This window comes from Hermetia illucens, chromosome 5 (assembly GCF_905115235.1).
Source record: "Hermetia illucens chromosome 5, iHerIll2.2.curated.20191125, whole genome shotgun sequence".
Classification (NCBI taxonomy): domain Eukaryota; kingdom Metazoa; phylum Arthropoda; class Insecta; order Diptera; family Stratiomyidae; genus Hermetia; species Hermetia illucens.
The window spans coordinates 71,291,057-71,310,794 of NC_051853.1; the positions used below are offsets into that span (position 1 = coordinate 71,291,057).

At 41.5% G+C, this 19,738-nt stretch overlaps 1 protein-coding gene across 2 annotated transcripts in view; it reads right to left on the bottom strand.

The window, feature by feature from the left end:
* The window catches only part of LOC119658283 (protein lozenge), a 126,240-nt gene that overhangs the window by 56,620 nt on the left and 49,882 nt on the right, over positions 1 to 19,738 (bottom strand). For both annotated transcript variants that reach the window (XM_038065574.1, XM_038065573.1), the window contains one exon: positions 11,855 to 11,968. In XM_038065574.1, the coding sequence (XP_037921502.1) occupies positions 11,855 to 11,968 (114 nt within the window). The remainder of the gene's footprint in view (positions 1 to 11,854; positions 11,969 to 19,738) is intronic.

Genomic DNA, 19,738 nt, shown 5'->3' on the forward strand with positions numbered 1-19,738 from the left:
TCCGTATAACTTGACAAATGTGTCAAAGCGAAGTTGAAAGCCGTATTACAGTAGCCTTCGGGGGCCGAAGATATGTTTTCCCATTTGATACTTTAAATGCCCAGTAGCTCTTCTCTCTTATGGCAGTTCTACTCATCCCTTGTTGAAAGAATAACCCCTAAATGATGATAGAATGAATGCATATGGTTTTTGAGTGAGCCGATGCCAACCCTCTACAGACTCACCACACACTTATCTACATACTATCGCCTCATTTTTCATAGGCTCGTTGATTCTTAGGCAGTCTTAGCAATCTTCCTTTGGTCAACTGTTCAGTTCTATCGTGACCCGAGCAAGAGTACTTCTTTCAAAATCATAACGGTGTCCTAGAAGACAATGGGGCTGATTTGAATGATGTATCCATTCGCAGTTAAGTCGACTGACATCCGGTATTCCGTCACAATGCAAACCTCTCTGCCACCAGTAGTGAAATTTGTACCGTGACCTTCCCATTCAAAAGCCGTACAACAATTCGAAATAACAAATCACCGGCTGTCAACAGGAAACCAATAAAAATATTTAAATCATTGAAGCTTCATGAAATCTTAAACAAAATGAAGACTGACGAATCTTCGTTAGAAGTTTAGCATAAAAGTCTGATATATTTATAAGAAGGGCGACAGACTAAGCTGTGAAAATTATGAAAGGATATCCTTGCTGCGTACGGGTTACAAGCTGCTTTCAAAAATTATCGAAAAGAGGTTGGAACCTTTCACAAGAAATGTGGTTGACAAATAATAGGGAACATTTCAGCAAGAAGATGAATGATTGACCAAATTTTGTCAATATAGCGAAACTGTATTTCAAAGGTGATGTCACTACAACATTTGCCCGTATTAAATACTTGTCCAGTTCACAGCAACATACGAACCATACCACCTTCAGCTACCTACCCTACCCCCTTCTGAATCATATGTAACAACTGAGACCAGTTTTACAAAATTGACTATATTCGGTGAAAAAAATGCCCACCCCTTTTGCATGTATAGAGACCTCCCCTTAAGTTTGACACAGAAAAATGTAGCTCACTGCATGCGTGGATGTGCACAATTTCCATCTTCCTATGAAATCTAGTGTCAATCGGTATAACAATTTCTGAGGAAAATGGGTGTGGCAGACAGACACACAGGCTGTGAGGAGCTGCCCGATTTCTCATCAGGCGCGACCTCAGGTGGTGGATAGGAGCATACCGATTGATGTTTAAATTCATGTACTTTTCTGACTGTGCATGTTTGCTCATCTCTGGTGCGTGGATCAAAATGGCCATGGGAAGGATATCCAGAAACTAAAACCAACTTGGAAGAAGTCACAAGAATTAAGGTTACGCTGCGTGGGCTCGGAACCCCAGTAATGGCGGCTTTGTGACCAAGCGAGCTATCGACCGCAGTGGTAGTGGGCAACTTGGCCGCCGTGACATCAAATGCTATAAATTATTAGATTTGGAGAAAGAGGTATTCAACCGAAGTAAAACCTTGCCAAGAACACCAATAACGAAAGCGAAAGATGATGGTCTGAAAGAAGATTGCTGGCTCACGAAGGCGATTTCGACACCCACCGCATCTGTACAAGCAGGACGACGGCAGTAGATACTCCAAGATCAATAGATTGACGCATTCGGGAGGAATTCTTCAATTCTCCGATTACTGCCAATGCCAAAGGTAAAAACTGTGGAAATCCATTAAATGGTAACAGTGATGGAGTATTGATCCGGTCAGAACTCATAGAGAGCAGAACCCTGACATGGAGAAACTGCCCTTCATGCAGCTTGGAGACAAATAAATGAGCTGTCCGAGTTCATCAAGGTCAAGTACAACGTACACTAAATTACTAAAAACATCGTGAGAGCCATAGAGATATAAGACTCTGCCCTCATTCCCAAGAAACTTCGCCTTCTTTCCCATTCCGTTGTCGTCGGTTGAGAGCCATCTCAGTGGCCATAGAAGGAAAAAAGAAGATTCGAGCAGGGAGGATTTAGCCTGTGTTTTCCTCTCCTTTGCGGCTAATGTTTTCTTTTGCCCGACCTTCCTCTCTTGCTTTCTCGAAGGATTAGGCAACAATGCCCCGACAGACCGCCCGTACTCAAGTTTTCAGTTCTTTTCATTATAGGACACTATAGGCTGTACTCATTTTCTATCTAACGGCGCCGTAGGCACTGAGTGCACACTTTCCACTGAAATGGAGAACATAACTTTCACAGATTTCTCCGTGGGGGAACGTGAATGATGGGGCCTCCACAATCCGTGCGTCGGCCGAGGCTTGATAGTCAAAGTCGCTGGTGGATTCGGAATCTATAACTCCTTACCACTTGGAGAGTTAAATCTACTTGCTTCCTTCTTCATGTATCTCAGACAGTCTTAGTGTAGTAATGAACCACTAAAGGGTGTCCCAGCACGCAGGGAAGTACATATGATTTTTGCGATACATTACATAGTTCTTTTATAAATAATTTTCGGATGATTTTTCTCCAAAATTTTTAACACGTTTTATACTTAGGGTAACACAAGATAGACAACAAAAATTTTACACAATTAGGGACTGCACGTACCTAAAATGGGGCAAATTATGAGTCTTATAAATTTGAGAGTACTTTGTAATTAAACGCAGTTCAGGGAAGTCATCCTAAAGTTGATAATGTGATCGTCACAGGTCATCGGCCATGTCCCGAAGAGGCGTCATGAAATCTGACTAACCGCGGAATTGTGGAAGCGGATCGATGAACGGAAGGGGTTGAAGGCTCTATTGACCGCTGCGAGTCAATATATACCACACTACGAAAAAGCTTGCATGTGGTCGCAAGTCTTTCGATCGTCCTCTGAAGGACGCCTACGGTCGGCTTCTCATTCACTATAACGAGCAACTAAAGAGATGGAAAGAAAACTTCACCATAGTTTCTCACCGTATCACATCCGGTGAGGTCCCTCCTCTTGTGAATGACATGGCTAGTCACCGCAACATTCGGATACGGGCTGTTCCTCCAAGCAGAAGATCAGATCGTATAGAAATCTTGGGAATTCGAGACTTTTCCTAGAGATTAGAAGAAACTGATGATTGTCAAGATCCCAAAGAATGGTACCCGTTTTGAGTTTGATAATTGAAGGGGTATGTGCATCCTCCCTGTCGTCGTGAAGATAACAGCTAAAATTATTCTGGAACGTATCAAACAACATCTCGAAAGCTTGATCGACAGAGAGCGGGCTGGTTTCCGCTCCAGGTTCTTCTGGATACGGATCATTTCGGAACAATACGCGGAGTTTAGATCTTCGCTGCACCTGTTCTTCATCGATTTCGAGAAACATTTCGATAACGTGAACAGGGAGTGTATCTGAAGTGCTCTACGCAGGAGGGCATTCCGGAGAAACTAATAGCTATTATCAGAGGTGCAAAGCAGAATACGCCAGGGTTGCATCCTATCACCGATATTTTTTCTTCTTGTTATCGGTGACGTTGTTCATGCTGCCTTGCCTGGAGGACATGACGAAATTCAATGGTGTATGATATCTTTCCTCAAACACCTCGACTACGATGGCTCTGGATTTGAACAAAATGAAGCAAGTAGAGTTGGACTGAAGATAAACACCAACAAAACCAAAGTCTACATTAATCGAAGGCGTCGATCAATTTATACTCGTATATCTAGCAAACGTGCTTTCTGCTGAAGGTGGCATCGAACTTGATGTTGCACGGCGCATTAACTGCGTTAGATCTGCTTTCACTGCCCTGTCTAAAATCTGGAAATGCATTTATCTTAACACCAAGATCAAGTTGATACTGTTCGGTGCTAGTGTGCTTTCTATGTCGCTATATAGAATAAGTCGTCAATACATGTAAGTTGGTTGGCGTACAGGCCTGGCACTCGTACGCATTGTGATTGGGAGATGGAAGTGATAGTGGATAAGGAAAGCCAAAAATTGCATTGCATTCCACTCTGCCAAAATGTCGACGGGTGGGTCACCCTAATGAAACTTGGCGCAGACAGTAGAGAAGGAATGCAAGCGCCTTGGGAAGTTGTGGAAGAGCTGAAGCGCATTTCGTGTAGCCGCGAACGAGGGCGCGTAGTTGTAGTTGACGCGCTATACCCTACTAAGGGGGTGAATAGCAACCATATATATGTATATAATAACGCTTCATAAAGGCTTATTGGGTGTCGATGCGATAAACAAACAAGATTTGCTCTTAGTCAATCAAGCTTGTGATGCAATTAAAAATAAAAACGACAATCAATAGTCAAATAAAAATAAGATCAGCTTTCAAAAATTTCAGAAAGTCCACATAGGTTCAGAGAGTTCTGTGCGGGAAATCAGCGTAAAGCTTAAATGTTATCCTCTTCTTCCAATTCCTAGAAAATTCCTGAGTTAGAGTGAAACAGCGTCCAACTCCTATAATGATAATTTCAAATTCTGTATATTATTATGTATACTATATAATAATCTATAGAATTCAATATACCCACTTCTCGGAAAAACAGTCATATTTTCTAAAAAATACATAAATCATTCAACAAATAATTGCGAAATTTCAACTCAATAGCATTTTATATGTATTATTAATGTGATTTACATTATCAATAAAAGAGCAGCAAACACTAGCTGAAATTCAACCACATAATTCACCTGAATTTTGACCCCCAACCAACCGAGCCCCTGCAACCATTGAACGACAACATCCGCTTTCAAAACCAAATGCAAAGGACGAGTACTTCCATCCTAATTGACTACAGATCGGGTGAAATGAGGATGAGTAAAAATAATGGCATGGCAGGACGCAAGCAGATGCGTAAAATAGCGTCCGAGCGTCGTCTACATATTCAACATTTTCCTCATACAACGAAACTGAAACATTTTATCCGTTTTGCAAATGCTTCATGTTGCACATTTCCGGCAAACAAGGATATAAAGTCACCTAGCACGGGCTACTGTACGAGTAACATCTGTTAATGATTTGGCCTAATTAATCGCGAGTTTGACTATACAACGTAGAGTGCGTAGCTACATACTTGAAGCGTCTGTAATTCTAGGCCCGCTCTGCGTGTCCGGATGCAAAGGCACAAGGACAAACTGACCCACAATTGTGAAATAACGTTGCTTCCTGAGCGGAAACGATGTACGGGCTTCTTTTGACTCATCCTGGGGCACATATCCTTAAAAGTACGTGTACTTCCGAGTGTGTTTCGTTCTTACGTCTGCCAGTTACTGTCTGAACTCAGTGACAATTTAAATCTTAAACAAATTACCAACGATTCTAGTCATTTTCGCAATATCCGAGGCCAGTCTCTGAATGCAGGACGAAGCAAACAGGTACGTATGTGCACATGAAGCGTTGCATTGTACATGCATACATCCATGCACCACTCCACAATTATGGAGGCCACGGACCGATTTGGTCTGTTGAGTCATTGAGGACGAAGAACAATGATATGCAAATGAAAACAGCTTTATTATAGAAAAATTTGAATTTAGCAGGACGTTGAATGAACCACGTAATGAGAACTGTTTTGCTTAATATCCATCTTTTCTTCTAATGTTCTTTGGAACCTTTTAAAACCGTAAGCAACGTCTTCAATCAATTTCAACGTCGCTTTTCAGAACTGCATGAAAAAAGTGTAGTGAAAATTTCTATATAATTTTGAACACATATCAGCCACATGGCATCTAAATTACGCTGGGGCCGATAAAAACCTTTGACTAGGTAGCACTCGAAGATAATGCTCGACACATATGTGTTACATGACCATCTCCTGTAAAGTGCAAAGATAGGGGAATTGGGGTTAACTTATAGCTATCATTCTTAGAGTGTATCCTATCCATTCACGGACACAGGAATTAAATTGTTATCATTATCGAGAGATTATTACTGTCATTTCTGAGTAACATTCGCTCCTCTTCCCAAAATTCTTTACTTTTGCATATATCATCCCACTGTCCATTAACAAATAGAGTCTTTCTTCTTCATTTTCCCCTACTTTTGCATCTTGTGTTGCATTGCGTGCAAGACCTTTGCCGAATGATAATCATAGTTTTAGGGACATATAAAGCGAGCGTCCTGGTGGATATTCCATTCAAGTGTTCGGACGAGATATTTAAAGGCAATCTAGAGTCTATAGGCCTTTGGGGTAAGAACTGAGAAACCTTTTATGCCAATGTAATCGATCAGCCATTTGATGAGTACATATTGTGTTGTTTTCTAAAGGAGCACAATATGTTATCAATTGCACATTGTTCAACGTGTAGGTAATGATAGTGAAAATTGTTGCATGCGTTTCAATTGAAAACAGGAAAATTAATGGCACGATTTGATAATAAAATGAGGCGAAGATTCATCAATGCTTCCCAATTACTTTTGCATAACAATTTTAAAGAGTAACTTTTTTACAACTTTTTATCTTTTCGAATAGATAGGAGATGCAAATTGTACAATAAAATGGAGGAATGTATATGTTTTGAGTTGCGGGAAGTCGTAGGCGCTATTCGTACTAACCCCTTAAGTGGCACCGTTTTATAGTAATCGTCTTATCTTGGTAGACAATTGAAAGACCAAGTCCTGCTATTGTTTTCTCGGCTTTCCCTTTTTTATCCTTCTTAGAAACTTCCAGGTTGACATATATATTGTGTAACTTTCTGCTGTATGTAACTCATTCGTCATCCGTCTGGGCCCTGATCTTCATTTTTCGTTTATTGATCCGTAATCCAACCACCTTCGCTTCATCGTCATCTGCCTTACGGGATTCGAAGGTTTTTTTGGCACTGACGAGGGGCGCAATCATGTTGGTATAAACCGGAACTGCCTGCCCCTTGCTTGAGGACGTTCCGTGATCAAAATGTGTCAATCAGATTATTTTGAATTCGCGCCAGCGAAGTTGAGCTTATCATGGCTGCTTTTGTGAGATGAACCAGCTTTGCTGGAATGCCAAACTAAAGCATAACTTCGCCCAGTATATTTCGATCGATACTGTCGTATGTTCGTTTGAAGTCGAAGAACATTTGGTAGACGTCGACGTTGAACTCCAAGCACTTTTCGAGCGCTTATTTTACAATGAACAACTGATCTATTGTTGGTCGTACCCCTCTGAAGCCGCCCTGGTATTTTCCGAAGATTTTTTCCAAACAACTAATTTTTTGAGGCTTTGGTAAATACTTTGTAGGTCGAACAAAGCAATGATGTGTCAGCGGGGTTGAGACGAATTTTAAAGTATGACGCCCATCTCTCATTCACCTTTTCTGTACCTCATAAATTTCTTTTTCCTCAGTATCCTATTGGCTATTCTCCGAAGGCCTTCAGGCCCACCATCTAGGTACTGGATTTGTGGATAAGCTTTCTGTTAAGCACTCATAGTGTGAGCTCTTTAAGCTTCCCGCACTCTGAAGAAGTTGTGGGTAACAATTGAGCAGATAAGATAGAACCAGTTTCTTTTTATTTGAGGCATCTCCGAAGCTGTATTTTCTAGCCACATGTTCGTTCTTAATACTCTATTCAATCTAATAGATCAAAATGTGTTCTGGATTCTCCAGTGTGGCATTGTCTTTTAGGAAATTCAGGAAGTCATTAGTTTCAGATCGGTGCAGATTCCCGCTTCAATAAATTCTGCCTAAGGCACTACCAAATTTGGTTAATGTACGTCCTCTGACTTCTGATGGGTTTGTCTTACAGGCGTGATGACAACCAGGACCAAATAATCTGTAAATCCAACAATCGGAACCTCGTTAAGAGCGGAAAGTAGGAGAATCTCGATATAAATCGGATTTCGCTGTAGAAGACATAGTACTAAGCCTTGTGGCATCCTGATTGCGATTATGTATTCTCTAGGTGAGTCCTTCATCCGAACCGGAAAATCATTCTCAGCCGTTGCCGATTGGCACAGTCACCAGTCCATCTGCAGAGTTGGGGCGCAGAGTCCCATACCGTCGCTCTGACGGACCACTGCAGCCAAGGAAGACTAACAATCTATTGTATATGACGCTTGTTAATAACTTCTGTACTTTATCCAAAAGTCAAAAATGGTGGTATGACTGATTGTGTTTAATTAGCTTTTTATCTTTACGATAAATTGGACACGCGGGATAGCGAGAGAAATCTGTATCGACTTGCTAAAAGCCGCTACGAACGTACACAGGATATCGAACATTTCTGTTGCGTTAATGACAAGAACGGTACTTTGCTTACCAGCCGTCGAGCTGCAACGGATAGGTGGCGAGAATACTTCCAGCAGATTTCAACTGAAGAATTTGCTTATCCTCCACTTCCACAATGATTGCCGACATTTGGACCAGTTCCACCTGTCAGCGCAACTGGGTGCTCAGAAGTGGCGGTGAGGAAGACGGGGCGGCAACCCTGTCGGTCAAACCAAAACCAAGTGGCCGAGGAGAACCTCCATAGTGGTGGCACCGGGAGACGCTGTACTCACTTTGGTTTACCGGCCTTGATGCAGTAGGCGAATAATTAGGGCGATCAGACCCGAGTCTGCACGGGGAATCATCTGAAGTTGAAATTGGACACGAAACCTTACCAGGGGTATACTGGTACCATGAGAACCGGGATAACCCCTGGACTTTCATACTTCGGGTGAACTCCCGTTGTATGTGAGTACAGCTCGGTTGTTTGCGGTTGGCCTCCCTAGTGGGAGTTTCATGGTGGTTGTGGTTGTGCTCAAGCGAGAAGAGACCTTCGGGCCTCGGCGTGGTGTTGCGTTTCAACACGGGTGCCGTATTCCCTAGTTCGGTAGAGATTTAGGTAATTCTTGCATCCACCAGTATGAATGCTAAGCCCTGCATTTGGTATAGACTGGTACCGTTGTTACTTGTCTCAGCGGGGCTCTGATTGTGGTCACAAAATCAATCCGTGTCTGAAGAGGACCGTAGGATTAAGTCTCCACGACAGGTACCTACGTAAAATACTCATAGGCTCAACTCTCAGCGCAACTGAAGTCGAGGAGGCAATAAAACGAATGAAATCGGGGAAAGCCACAGAACCTGACGACATCGCATCTGAACTCTGGAAAGCAAAGAGCTGGGACCCAACACTGTGACTCAGTGAATTCCTTAATCGGATTATTCAGGAAGGAAGAACACCATCTCACTGGCAAGAAAGTGCCACTGTTCCAATATGGAAAAAGAAAGGTAGTCCCGCAGAATGCTCAAATTACCGTCCGATCCGATTACTTTTCCATACCATGAAGGATCCGAAAAGTAAAGTTCGAAGTATGGCGGGGGTATCAAAACCTGTCTCTGTTGGTGTTCATCAAGGAAGCGCCCTCTCACCACTCCTCTTTGTTCTTGTTATGGACACCGTCACACGGGATATCCAACGTCCAGCACCCTACACACTGCTTTATGCAGATTATGTTTTCCTAGCATCTGATAGCAAAAATGATCTCGAGCAACTTGTCCAAAAATGGAATGATCGCCTCATGCAACACGGTCTCAGATTGAATCTAAACAAAATTGAATTTTTGACGACCGATCCCCATGAAACAGGCACAATCACTGTCAGCGGCAGTGACGTGCCCAGAACTGAGCGATTTAAATACCTCGGGTCAAAGCTATCAGCCGATGAAGAACTGCGTTATGAAATTGCTTCACGCATTAACGCAACCTGGATGAAGTGACGTTTCACAACTGGTGTTCTTTGTGATCGACGTATCAACGAACGTCCCAAATCGAAAATTTACCGCAATGTTGTCCGTCCTGTCTCTCTCTATGGTTCTGAGTGTTGGCCGACTATAAAAGGCAATGAACGGCGTCTTGCTTACCGGAGACGAAGATGTTACGTTGGACTAGTGGCGTGACACGTTTTGATCACATTCGAAGTGAGGATATCCGCGATCGTTATGGGGTTGCACCGATCGTGGAAAAGTTGCGAGAGAGGCACCTTCGATGTTATGGTCATGCAATTAGGGCTGATGAGAATTCACTTGCCAAGATTGGTCTGAACATCGAAGTCGATGGTAAACGACCAAGACGGAGGCCTAAACAACGGTGGTTTGATACGCTAGATGGGGATTTAAGAGCCTGAAGATTGCACCCAGATCAGGCATTCGATAGAGCCAAATGGCGAAACCGATCACGACGAGCCGACCCGCTTGTGAACAGGACAAAGGCTGAAGAAAAAGAAAGAAGAGGTTTTGACTGAGCTTCAACCCTGAATAGGCAGAGTACCATGTGGCCTTCAGTGTTTGTATATTCTACTACCGCTGCAAAATAGTTTTTTTTCCTATTAATGATCTTCTCTTTATTGGTTCCATTTCATATGAGTCAAATGAAATTCTAGAGGTGATAAAGTTTTTGTTTACAGAAGCTAGAAACTGATAATGGTGAACACCGTAGGGTATTTTTATCCAGAATCTAAAATTTTCCATTAGTAGTAGTTCTTTGTGGCAAAACAACGTTTAAAGTTTTATACTCGATAATAACCTGTGTAAAATATGCTCCCCATGCTTGCTCCAAAATTTTTTTCTCCTTTCGGCGTTTGCTTTGCAGATTGTGGCTTAAAATATATTAAAGCTTATATTTCAAATTATGGCGGGATGCGTTCAAATATTATTCAGTATGGGTGAGATTCCAATATATGCCTTATCAACATTATGACTCCCATGATAAAGTTAACCTTTTCCTAGGAATTGTTTACACAGATAAGAAATTTTTCTGAGACTACTCCATATCGCCCGTATATTCACATATCATGGATGAAAACTATACTCTATACTTTCAGCGAGAAGAATTTTTCTTCAAACTTTTCCATAAAAATCACACCGAATATCGAGTGCCATAAAGAATATATATTTGCTAGATAATTTCATCAGCTCTTAGGATCCAAATTAATCGAACTGCGGGAATGCTTGCGAGAAAGTTTTTCTTATCCAGGATCACCAACAGGTCAATCGATTCCAGCCTGACACGCTTTCGTAAATTCAATGGATTTTTTTAGGAAGTGCCCACCTGGACTTCTGGATTGCAGAACAACAGATTGGTGGATGCATTCAGCGATATTTATTGGCAAGGTTTTCATAAGGTTCTCACGGAGCGTATTGATGCCAATACCAATTCGCGACCTTATGTTCAAAAACATTTGAGCGTCTTAGCTTACTGGGCCTCTAGAGTGGTACGACCACGCGCTGCTACGATTAAGGTTCGGAGCTACGCAATGAAACTGACCGCCCAACTTATCGAACGCAGCTTGTAACCTTGAAAAAGGAGTCGTTCCATGTGAGAACTTGTTCAGCGAATGGAGAGGATCTCTGCGATGAAAGCCAACCTTTCCGTGAACATGAGCAACAAAAGTGCAGAGGCATCCATTGTAACCTGATGTAAAGACGCTACCTAGGCTTAAAATTATTTGCACTCTTCACGCAAAGAAGTCTGCTGTTGTGTTTGGGCCTAAAGGCTTATTTTAGCCGCTTAAAAAATCTGACGCTACGAAACTCGACTTTTATTCTGCGAGGAACATAGCTTGGTTAATCTTAAATATTGAAACAAAATGTCCAATGGATGATGCAACATGTTTGCATACATTAGTTTGACCTTAGTAGTATAGTATAGTAGTATAGTAGATTTAAGCCTAAAGTATGAGAATGGGTAATATTCCTTCAAAAAAAAATCCAATGTTGCGTGCTCTATTTTGAAGTTAGCTCACGCTGTAATGGAAAGGACTGAGAATGCACGGTAAATATTCGCAAAAATTGTACGTTGTTTTTCACAACGGCGTGGAAGGTATCTTGCAACATTTTTTTAAGGCAATGTTCTATAAAATTAAATTGTAACCTGATGTTACTCCGTTCATTCCATATTTGATGTAATGATGCAATGATATTTTTAAAAATACTTACTAGTTTTCGATCTGGGTTCCCTTGGTCCATCAACTGTTACTTTTATTGCTTTACTATAGGTTGTTACTTGAGGCGGGCTTGTTGATACAGTTATCGTCAGTGTAAAACTTTTACCTAGAAATGCAAATTGAAAAAATAAGATAAGATATGAGATATAACACTAGGCAATAATTCGCGCATCATATAACTCAACATCTTACTAGAATAACAAACTTAATTTCATGGATTGTTAGATTGCAGGTACCTAAAACTGGTGATCTGGTAGAACAAATTAACTCGAGATTGGCAAAAAACTTATCAGTTGGCAAAGGGCGCATAAAAATTAGGTTCAAGAAAAATTAACTCCGTTGAACACAAAAAAGTTATGCAAAAATTATTGGTGGTCAAATGGTAGTATAGGTCCCAGGGAGAAACGTGGAGTGGTATCCACGATGGATCATAAAACCTGGGAAACGCCTGGTGAATCAACACCAACAGCTCTACTACCAAACCCTATCTCCACCTCCACGTGGTGACCGCTGGGAGCTCTTTCTTAACGAAAAGCTGCAAAAGGAGAAGGATGAAGGCGAGTCTCCCGCGCCTAAAAACGGGACAAATTGTACCAACTGGTCCTCCAGGTTGGGGGTTGGGTAGGGCTGACAACCCTACACGGAAAACAACTTGTTACGAAGCCACAACAGGAGCCTCGGACTAGATGCATTACACAACGACGAACCCGGCAACAACAAAGGAATAACCATTTGCACATTTTCTCACGGAACGTGCGCTCCCTGTACAGAGCTGCTGAGCAGCTAGCCGATACCCTATCCCAATATAGGGCTGATGTAGGAGCGTTACAGGAGATGCGTTGGACAGGGGCCGGTTTCCTGGAGAAGAGCCGCTACACCATATATTATAGTAACCATCCAGTAAACCATGTGCTCGGAATAGGTTTCTTAGTCAGTCAAAAAATGAAAATACAAATGATAACGGACTGGGGATTATTCAATTAGCAGTGTCACACGAAATGATTGTTGGAAGTGCCTGGTTTGGACGGAAAGCGTTCCCCAAACATACATGGGCTTCTCCAGACGGGACCACTTTCAACCAAATTGACCATGTGTTGATTGAATGCTGCCACCTCTCAGCCTTGATGAATGTCAGAACATATAGGGGATCCAATATAGAGTCGGATCACAATCTCGTTGGCATGGTGCTCCAAGCTCGAATAACAATACCACCTAAAATCCCCTCTGACAGTCAGGTGAGAGACACTGAAGCCATCCACAACACAGCCCTTCGCGACACCTATAAGAGGGAAATGGATGCCGCAATAACCGCAGCCAACAGAGGTCCGGATAGCTGAGTGGTTAGAGCGCAAGGCTGTCGTACGGAAGGTCGCGGTTCAAATCTCACTGGTGGCAGTGGAATTTGTATCGTGATTTGACGTCGGATACCAGTCGACTCAGCTGTGAATGAGTACCTGAGTCAAATCAGGGTAATAATCTCGGGCGAGCGCAATGCTGACCACATTGCCTCCTAGTGTACCGTTACGGTCTTGAATGAAGTGCTCTAACACACTTCAAGGCCCTGATCCAACATGGATTGTTGCGCCAACGATTATTATTATTATAACAGAGGTCCTGGAGATGAAGCATCAACAAATAATCTTCACAACCATCTGAGGAACGTTATAATTGATATGGCCACCAACATACTTGGCCCTAGCCGCAAAAGGAGTCGGAACGGCTGGTTTGACGATGAATGTAAGCTAGCAACGGAACGGAAGATTGCCGCATATCGAGTAATGTTGCATTCTCAAAGAACGCGGGCACGCGCAGAGACTCACCACGAACTCCGTCAAGCGGAGAAGCGACTTCACAGACGGAAAAAGGAAGCCTGGGAGAACCAACAAGTCTGTGAACTAGAAAAGTACAGGGAGCAACCGCACCAGGCGCGCAAGTTTTACCAACAAGTCAGCAGGATGAAGCCTTATACACCTCGATGCTCATCCTGCCGAGATAAAGAAGGAAATCTGATTTCCGACAGAGTGGGCATATTGGAGCGATGGGTTGAGTACTTTGATGAGCTACTGAACAACCAGAACATCGGCGAGTTGGAGGTCCCGCCAACTGAAGACGACGGACAAATACTGTCACTAACAAGTATAGGAGAAACAGTCTGTGCAATCCATCAGCTTAAAAATCATAAGTCGCCAGGAGTCGATGGAATTACAACCGAATTGGTTTAATATGGAGGCGACCAGTTACACCAAGTGGTTCATCAACTTGTGCTCAAGGTATGGGGCAGGGAATTAATGCTGACGAGTGGCAACGAGACATTTTCTGTCTCATACATAAAAATGGAGATATCACACAGTGCAGCAATTATAGAGATATCCATTTGCTGAGTACTATCTATAAGATATTCTCCTCTATCTTGTTAAGCCGGATAGCCCCATATGCCCAGAACATCATTGGCCATACCAAAGAGGCTACACTCCAGGCAAATCAGCAACACATCAGATTTTCTCTCTACGGCCAGTGATGGAAAAACTGTTGGAATATGGACAACAGTTGCACCATCTCTTCATCGACTTTAAAGTCGCCTGATGATAGCGGTCATGAGAGAATTCGATATCCCAACAAAATTAATTAGACTGACCAGGCTGACCCTAAACAATGTGAGAGGCCAGATAAAAGCAGCAGGGTCACTCTCTCGATATCAACAACGGTCTACGACAAGGGGATGCCCTATCATGTGTCCTCTTTAACCTGGCCCTCGAAAAAGTGATCCATGATGCTGAGGTAAATGCAAGTGGTACAATCCTCTTTAAGTCCATCTAACTACTGGCCTATGCTGACGATATCGACATCATGGGAAGAACCACCCGAGACGTACAAACTGCCTTCATCCAGATCAAGCAGGCGGCGATTAGCGCGAGATCTTGGGCTGCACATCAATGAAGGCAAGACAAAATGTATGGTGGCAACGTCAGCACCGAAGACGAATCAGCCAACAACATCAAACCGCACTGGTCAAACGGGAAAAATAAAGATAGGAGACTACAACTTGGAGACCGTTGATAATTTCTCCTATCTAGGGTCAAAAATCACAACCAATAACAGCTACGATGATGAAATCTGCGCACGGTTGTTGGCAGCCAACAGAACCTATTTCAGCTTATAAAAACTGTTCCGCTCGAAACGTCTCACCATAGGGTCAAAGCTCTTACTGTACAAGACAATGATCTTGCCAGTCCTCATGTATCCCTCGGAGACTTGGGTTCTTAGCAAGAGGAATTGCGAACTCTTGGCCGCGTTCGAGAGAAGAATCCTCCGAAGAATTTTTGGCCCCCTACATGGGGATGGACGATTCCGTAGCCTACACAACGACGAAATCTATGAGCGATACGATGACCGTCAGGTTGTGGATAAAATCTCAATGGCTCAATAGGTTACGGTGGGCGGGTCACTTAATCCCTATGGATGAGGATGATCTAGTCCGGAAAGTCTATAAGGGCAATATCTATGGTAGAAAAAGAAGGTGAGGCAGACTCTGCCTGAGATGGAGCGATGGCGTAGATCAGGACGCCAGATAGTTTTAGGGATATCGCGTTGGTGGACCTCGGCGCAAAACCAACATGTCTTGAGTTCCTTGTTAAGGCAGGTCTAAACCGGATAGGGGTTGTTGCGCCGTTGATGATAATGATGATGACAGTTGTTACGTCAGCACTGCTTCGACTATTAGATCAAGGTGTCATTACGACTTTTAAAGAACATTCTCATAACTATATTTTAGCCTTGCACACTTAAGACAATGCGAGTTCAAATTGCCTAAGCGTAACAGGAGCACTCCGTAAACAATCGGTGTTCATCCGTTAGACTGTCTAGTATGTTCGCTAACTGATTGATTTCACTTGGTGTACGGACTCAATATATTATAAAAGCAAATATTTCGCAAGCAGATATGTCATTGGCGACTAGCAACGGGGAATTCTTCTAGGCAACCCCAGAATTACTTTTTGAAGTCTGTCTGCAAATCTACCTCCCGGACTTTTTCACTAACTTATTTTGTTGCTACTACTTAGATATGCATTTACTAACAGAGAATTATTATATAATTATGCTGTCTTCAAATTTCACATAGCACCAGTTTCCAACAGAAAACGGAGAACTTAATAAGAAAAGAAGTGTCAATAATCACATTGATGAGAAATTTTCCTAACAACAATATTAACTCCAGAGATGCCAATAATGAAATTCACTAATAAGGAGAGCAGAAGTGACACTTTGTATCCTTACCAATGGGAAGCTATTCAACGAATCATCCGTAATGTCCACATTCCTATTCATTCCTCCTACTGAGGTTCGACTCATAAAGACGAATATGTAGATAACATAATGTATTGATGGCCCAGGATTTCATTTCATTCGCTCGGCAAGAAGATGCATGCGCCATTGCTCAAAACAATTGAAAGTCAGAGGAAACAACGTGTGTACAATATAGCAGGGGAGTTAGGACTTCCCAAACATGTTTCGGCGCCTTTCATAACATATTTTCAACCTACGAAATTACTTTATTATGATTCTCATGTGATTGTTCTTTCAATTCTTGGTTCAAATACATTAATTTTGGTCTGCGCCGATTGTCTGCAATAGCTTATAATATCCTACACCAAACACTTTTCATGATTTTATACGCTTTATATTCTCCATTCGTCGCCATTCAACATATCTTAGTTTGAATTTCTACGGCACCAATTACTACTTACTTCTGATGCGTTCGAAAGATTTTGAAATGGATTGTTAGCTCGCGTCCAACATCCTTGCCAATTTTCCTCCCTTTAGATTTGAGCTTTAATCAAGAAACACCTCCAATTCTACATCTTCGAAAACCTTCTCCCTTACGATACAGTTATCAACGAAAACAGTTATCAAACCAAGTCGAGATTCCGGAAGCTAGGCGCTTCGGGTATAAAGGTTTTTATTCATCTTAAGTGAGAAATTCTCTTGGCATTTTCACTTTATTCCACGCAGAAAAGCATATATGTAAATTAAAAGCCGCTGGTATATTAGTTACTATTCGCAAGCTTTATTACACATACATATATATACAAATGTCTCCATCGAGTAATGGACACTAATAGACAAATTACTAAAAAGGCAAAAAAGGAAACTAAAACGTCCCCATGGACCCCGCCGCTCATATATGTACGTTCACTTTATATGATGATGACATCATACACGTCTTAGGGTGCAATAAATTTACCTGAAATGCGGAAATTCGATCTTCTATAACTTTGTTAATGATAGTTGGATTATTATCGCCTATGCTGATAACAAATTTTGTACTTCTGAGGTGAACTTTCCAGTAAATTTCTAAAACATAGTAATATACTATTATTTACTTTATTTGTGCAGATATCACAACCGAATGTATTTTGAGGATTAAATTTCATATGGATGATTTTTTTCAAATTGTTCGGTTGGATAGGTTCTGAAAACGAGACCTATTTCATTTTTTGGGGCACACATATTGAGCCCCATCTCCCCTATGTTTCCCGTAATATCAGAAATAAGATCAGTTTCGAAAATTACAATTTGAACCATTTCATTGTATACCCCACATGACCATACTCTGTGTAAAAAAATGTACACCCCCTTTTGCATGTATGGGGAGCCCCCCTTAAAACTTAACACAAAATGGCGCCACTCGCTGAATGTTCTTACCAAATTTCCTGACAATGGGTTCAGCCGTTTCCGGGTAAATCGGGTGTGACAGACGGACAGATAGAAATTGATTCGATTTTAATAAGGTTTTACTTCAAACAAAACCTTAAAAATAACAGCAAACCATCTTGCCTTTCCCAAAAAAAAATTAGAATATCATAGTTATCGTCCCTAACGCTTGCAGTCTTCACCAATAATAAAAATACGCAATTGTCGCCCATACATCCCCTCTTCAATAGTTTTAGCTAAAGAACTGGAAGGAAGTAAATAGAAAGTAATACGTAATTCAAATAACACATTTCTGATCAACTCAAATCAATTCTAGTATCAAAAAGAAAGATGAAGTTGCTACAAATAAACATGGCCCACGGACACAATCTTTGAGTGGTACAGAACTAAGTTAATCTTTTAAACTCCCGAATATCTTCATCTTGAATTTAATAATGTTAGAAATGCGCTTTTAATGTAAATATTTTTTGACTAAACTTTCTCACCTGGAAATGAATTTAATGAAACGCCGATAAAACCCTGCTCAATCGACGAAGAATACGAAACGCAAAGCAAAACAAGTCGGAATACCGGAAGCTCGTGCTTCGGGTATAAAGGTTTTGTGTTCATCTTATGTGAGAAACTTCAAAGCACATTTTTCTGTCCGTATATAGCTACAAATCCAACATAACCCTTCATATTTTTCCAAACTACGAGACATACGTACATATTACAGCCATAGATATCACGCACACCCTAAACAAACAAACTGCCTATTACCGAATACTGTACACATATATGCACGTATATTAATTGATCCTACCCATATTTCCGATTTACTTCTTATATCTATTTGAATTAGGCACTACCCGCAAAGTTCATTAGCACGCATCTATTATATACCTACATACACACATGTCTGGCTGACAAATAACTAAAAAACTAAAACAAAATAATTCTCTGCGACCCAATTCATAAGAACTCATTTCGTTGTGGTATTGACGAATTGATATGTGATGATGACGTCATGCAGGTTGTAGAGTGCACGAAATTCACAAAAAATTGTAAAGTTTCACCCCCTATAACTTTGTTAATAATGGTTGGATTTTCTTCAAACTTGATCAAACTGTGCATTATGTTCTTCATTACACGCATGCCAAATTTTGTACTTCTGGGATGAACATAAGGGGGGGTGCCGGGTAAATTTCTGAAATGTGGAAATATACTATTATTAACTTTATTTGTGCAGACATCGGAACCGGATATATTTTGAGGCCTAGATTTCGTAGAGATGCATCAGTGTGATTTTTTTCAGATTTTTCGGTTGGATAGGTTCTGAGAACGAGACCTGTTACACTTTTTGGGGGCCATATTTTGAACCCTCACTCCCCTATGTTTAATCTAATATCAAATATTGAACCAGATTCGAAAAGTACTAATTGAGACCTTTCATTTGATACCCTACATGGCTACATTCTGTGAAAAAAAAATTTGCACCCTCCATTCTCATGTATGGGGAGCCCCCCCTTAAACTTAACACAAGATGGCGCCACTTACTGCATGTAAAGGGATCACCAGATTACATACTCTCACCAATTTTCGTGACAATCGGTCTAGCCGTTTCCGAATAAATCGGGTGTGACAGACAGACAGACAGACAGACAGACAGACAGACAGACAGACAGACAGACAGACGGACAGACGGACAGACAGACACCGTCTCGATTCTAATAAGGTTTTGTTTCACACAAAACCTTAAAAAGCGTTACTCGAGCAGCTCACTACAAAATGCTTCTACTGCGATGAAAAGAACAACAGTTTGTTAAAAGACTGACAGGCCACGATGGATGAAGTGGAAATACTTCGAACGGGTATCATCGGAAGAATTTCCTCATGCACAACTTCCACAAGGATTGCTGACTTTTGGGGCAATCCCGCCTATTCCCAATATGTCGCACCATGAAGATTTTGAAGTGCATCTTTGATAATTGCATTCATGATGGCGTCACCGTCGAAAATATCACCTTCTCCACATTGCCTTTCTCAATTTTTCACATTTTCCTGGAGTTGAAATAGCCGCCTTATGCAATGTTTTCGATGGCTAGATTTGAAGAAAACAGAGTTTCTGTCAACCTGTTCACAATTGAATGATTTAAGGGATAACACCACTGTAGAATTTTAAAGA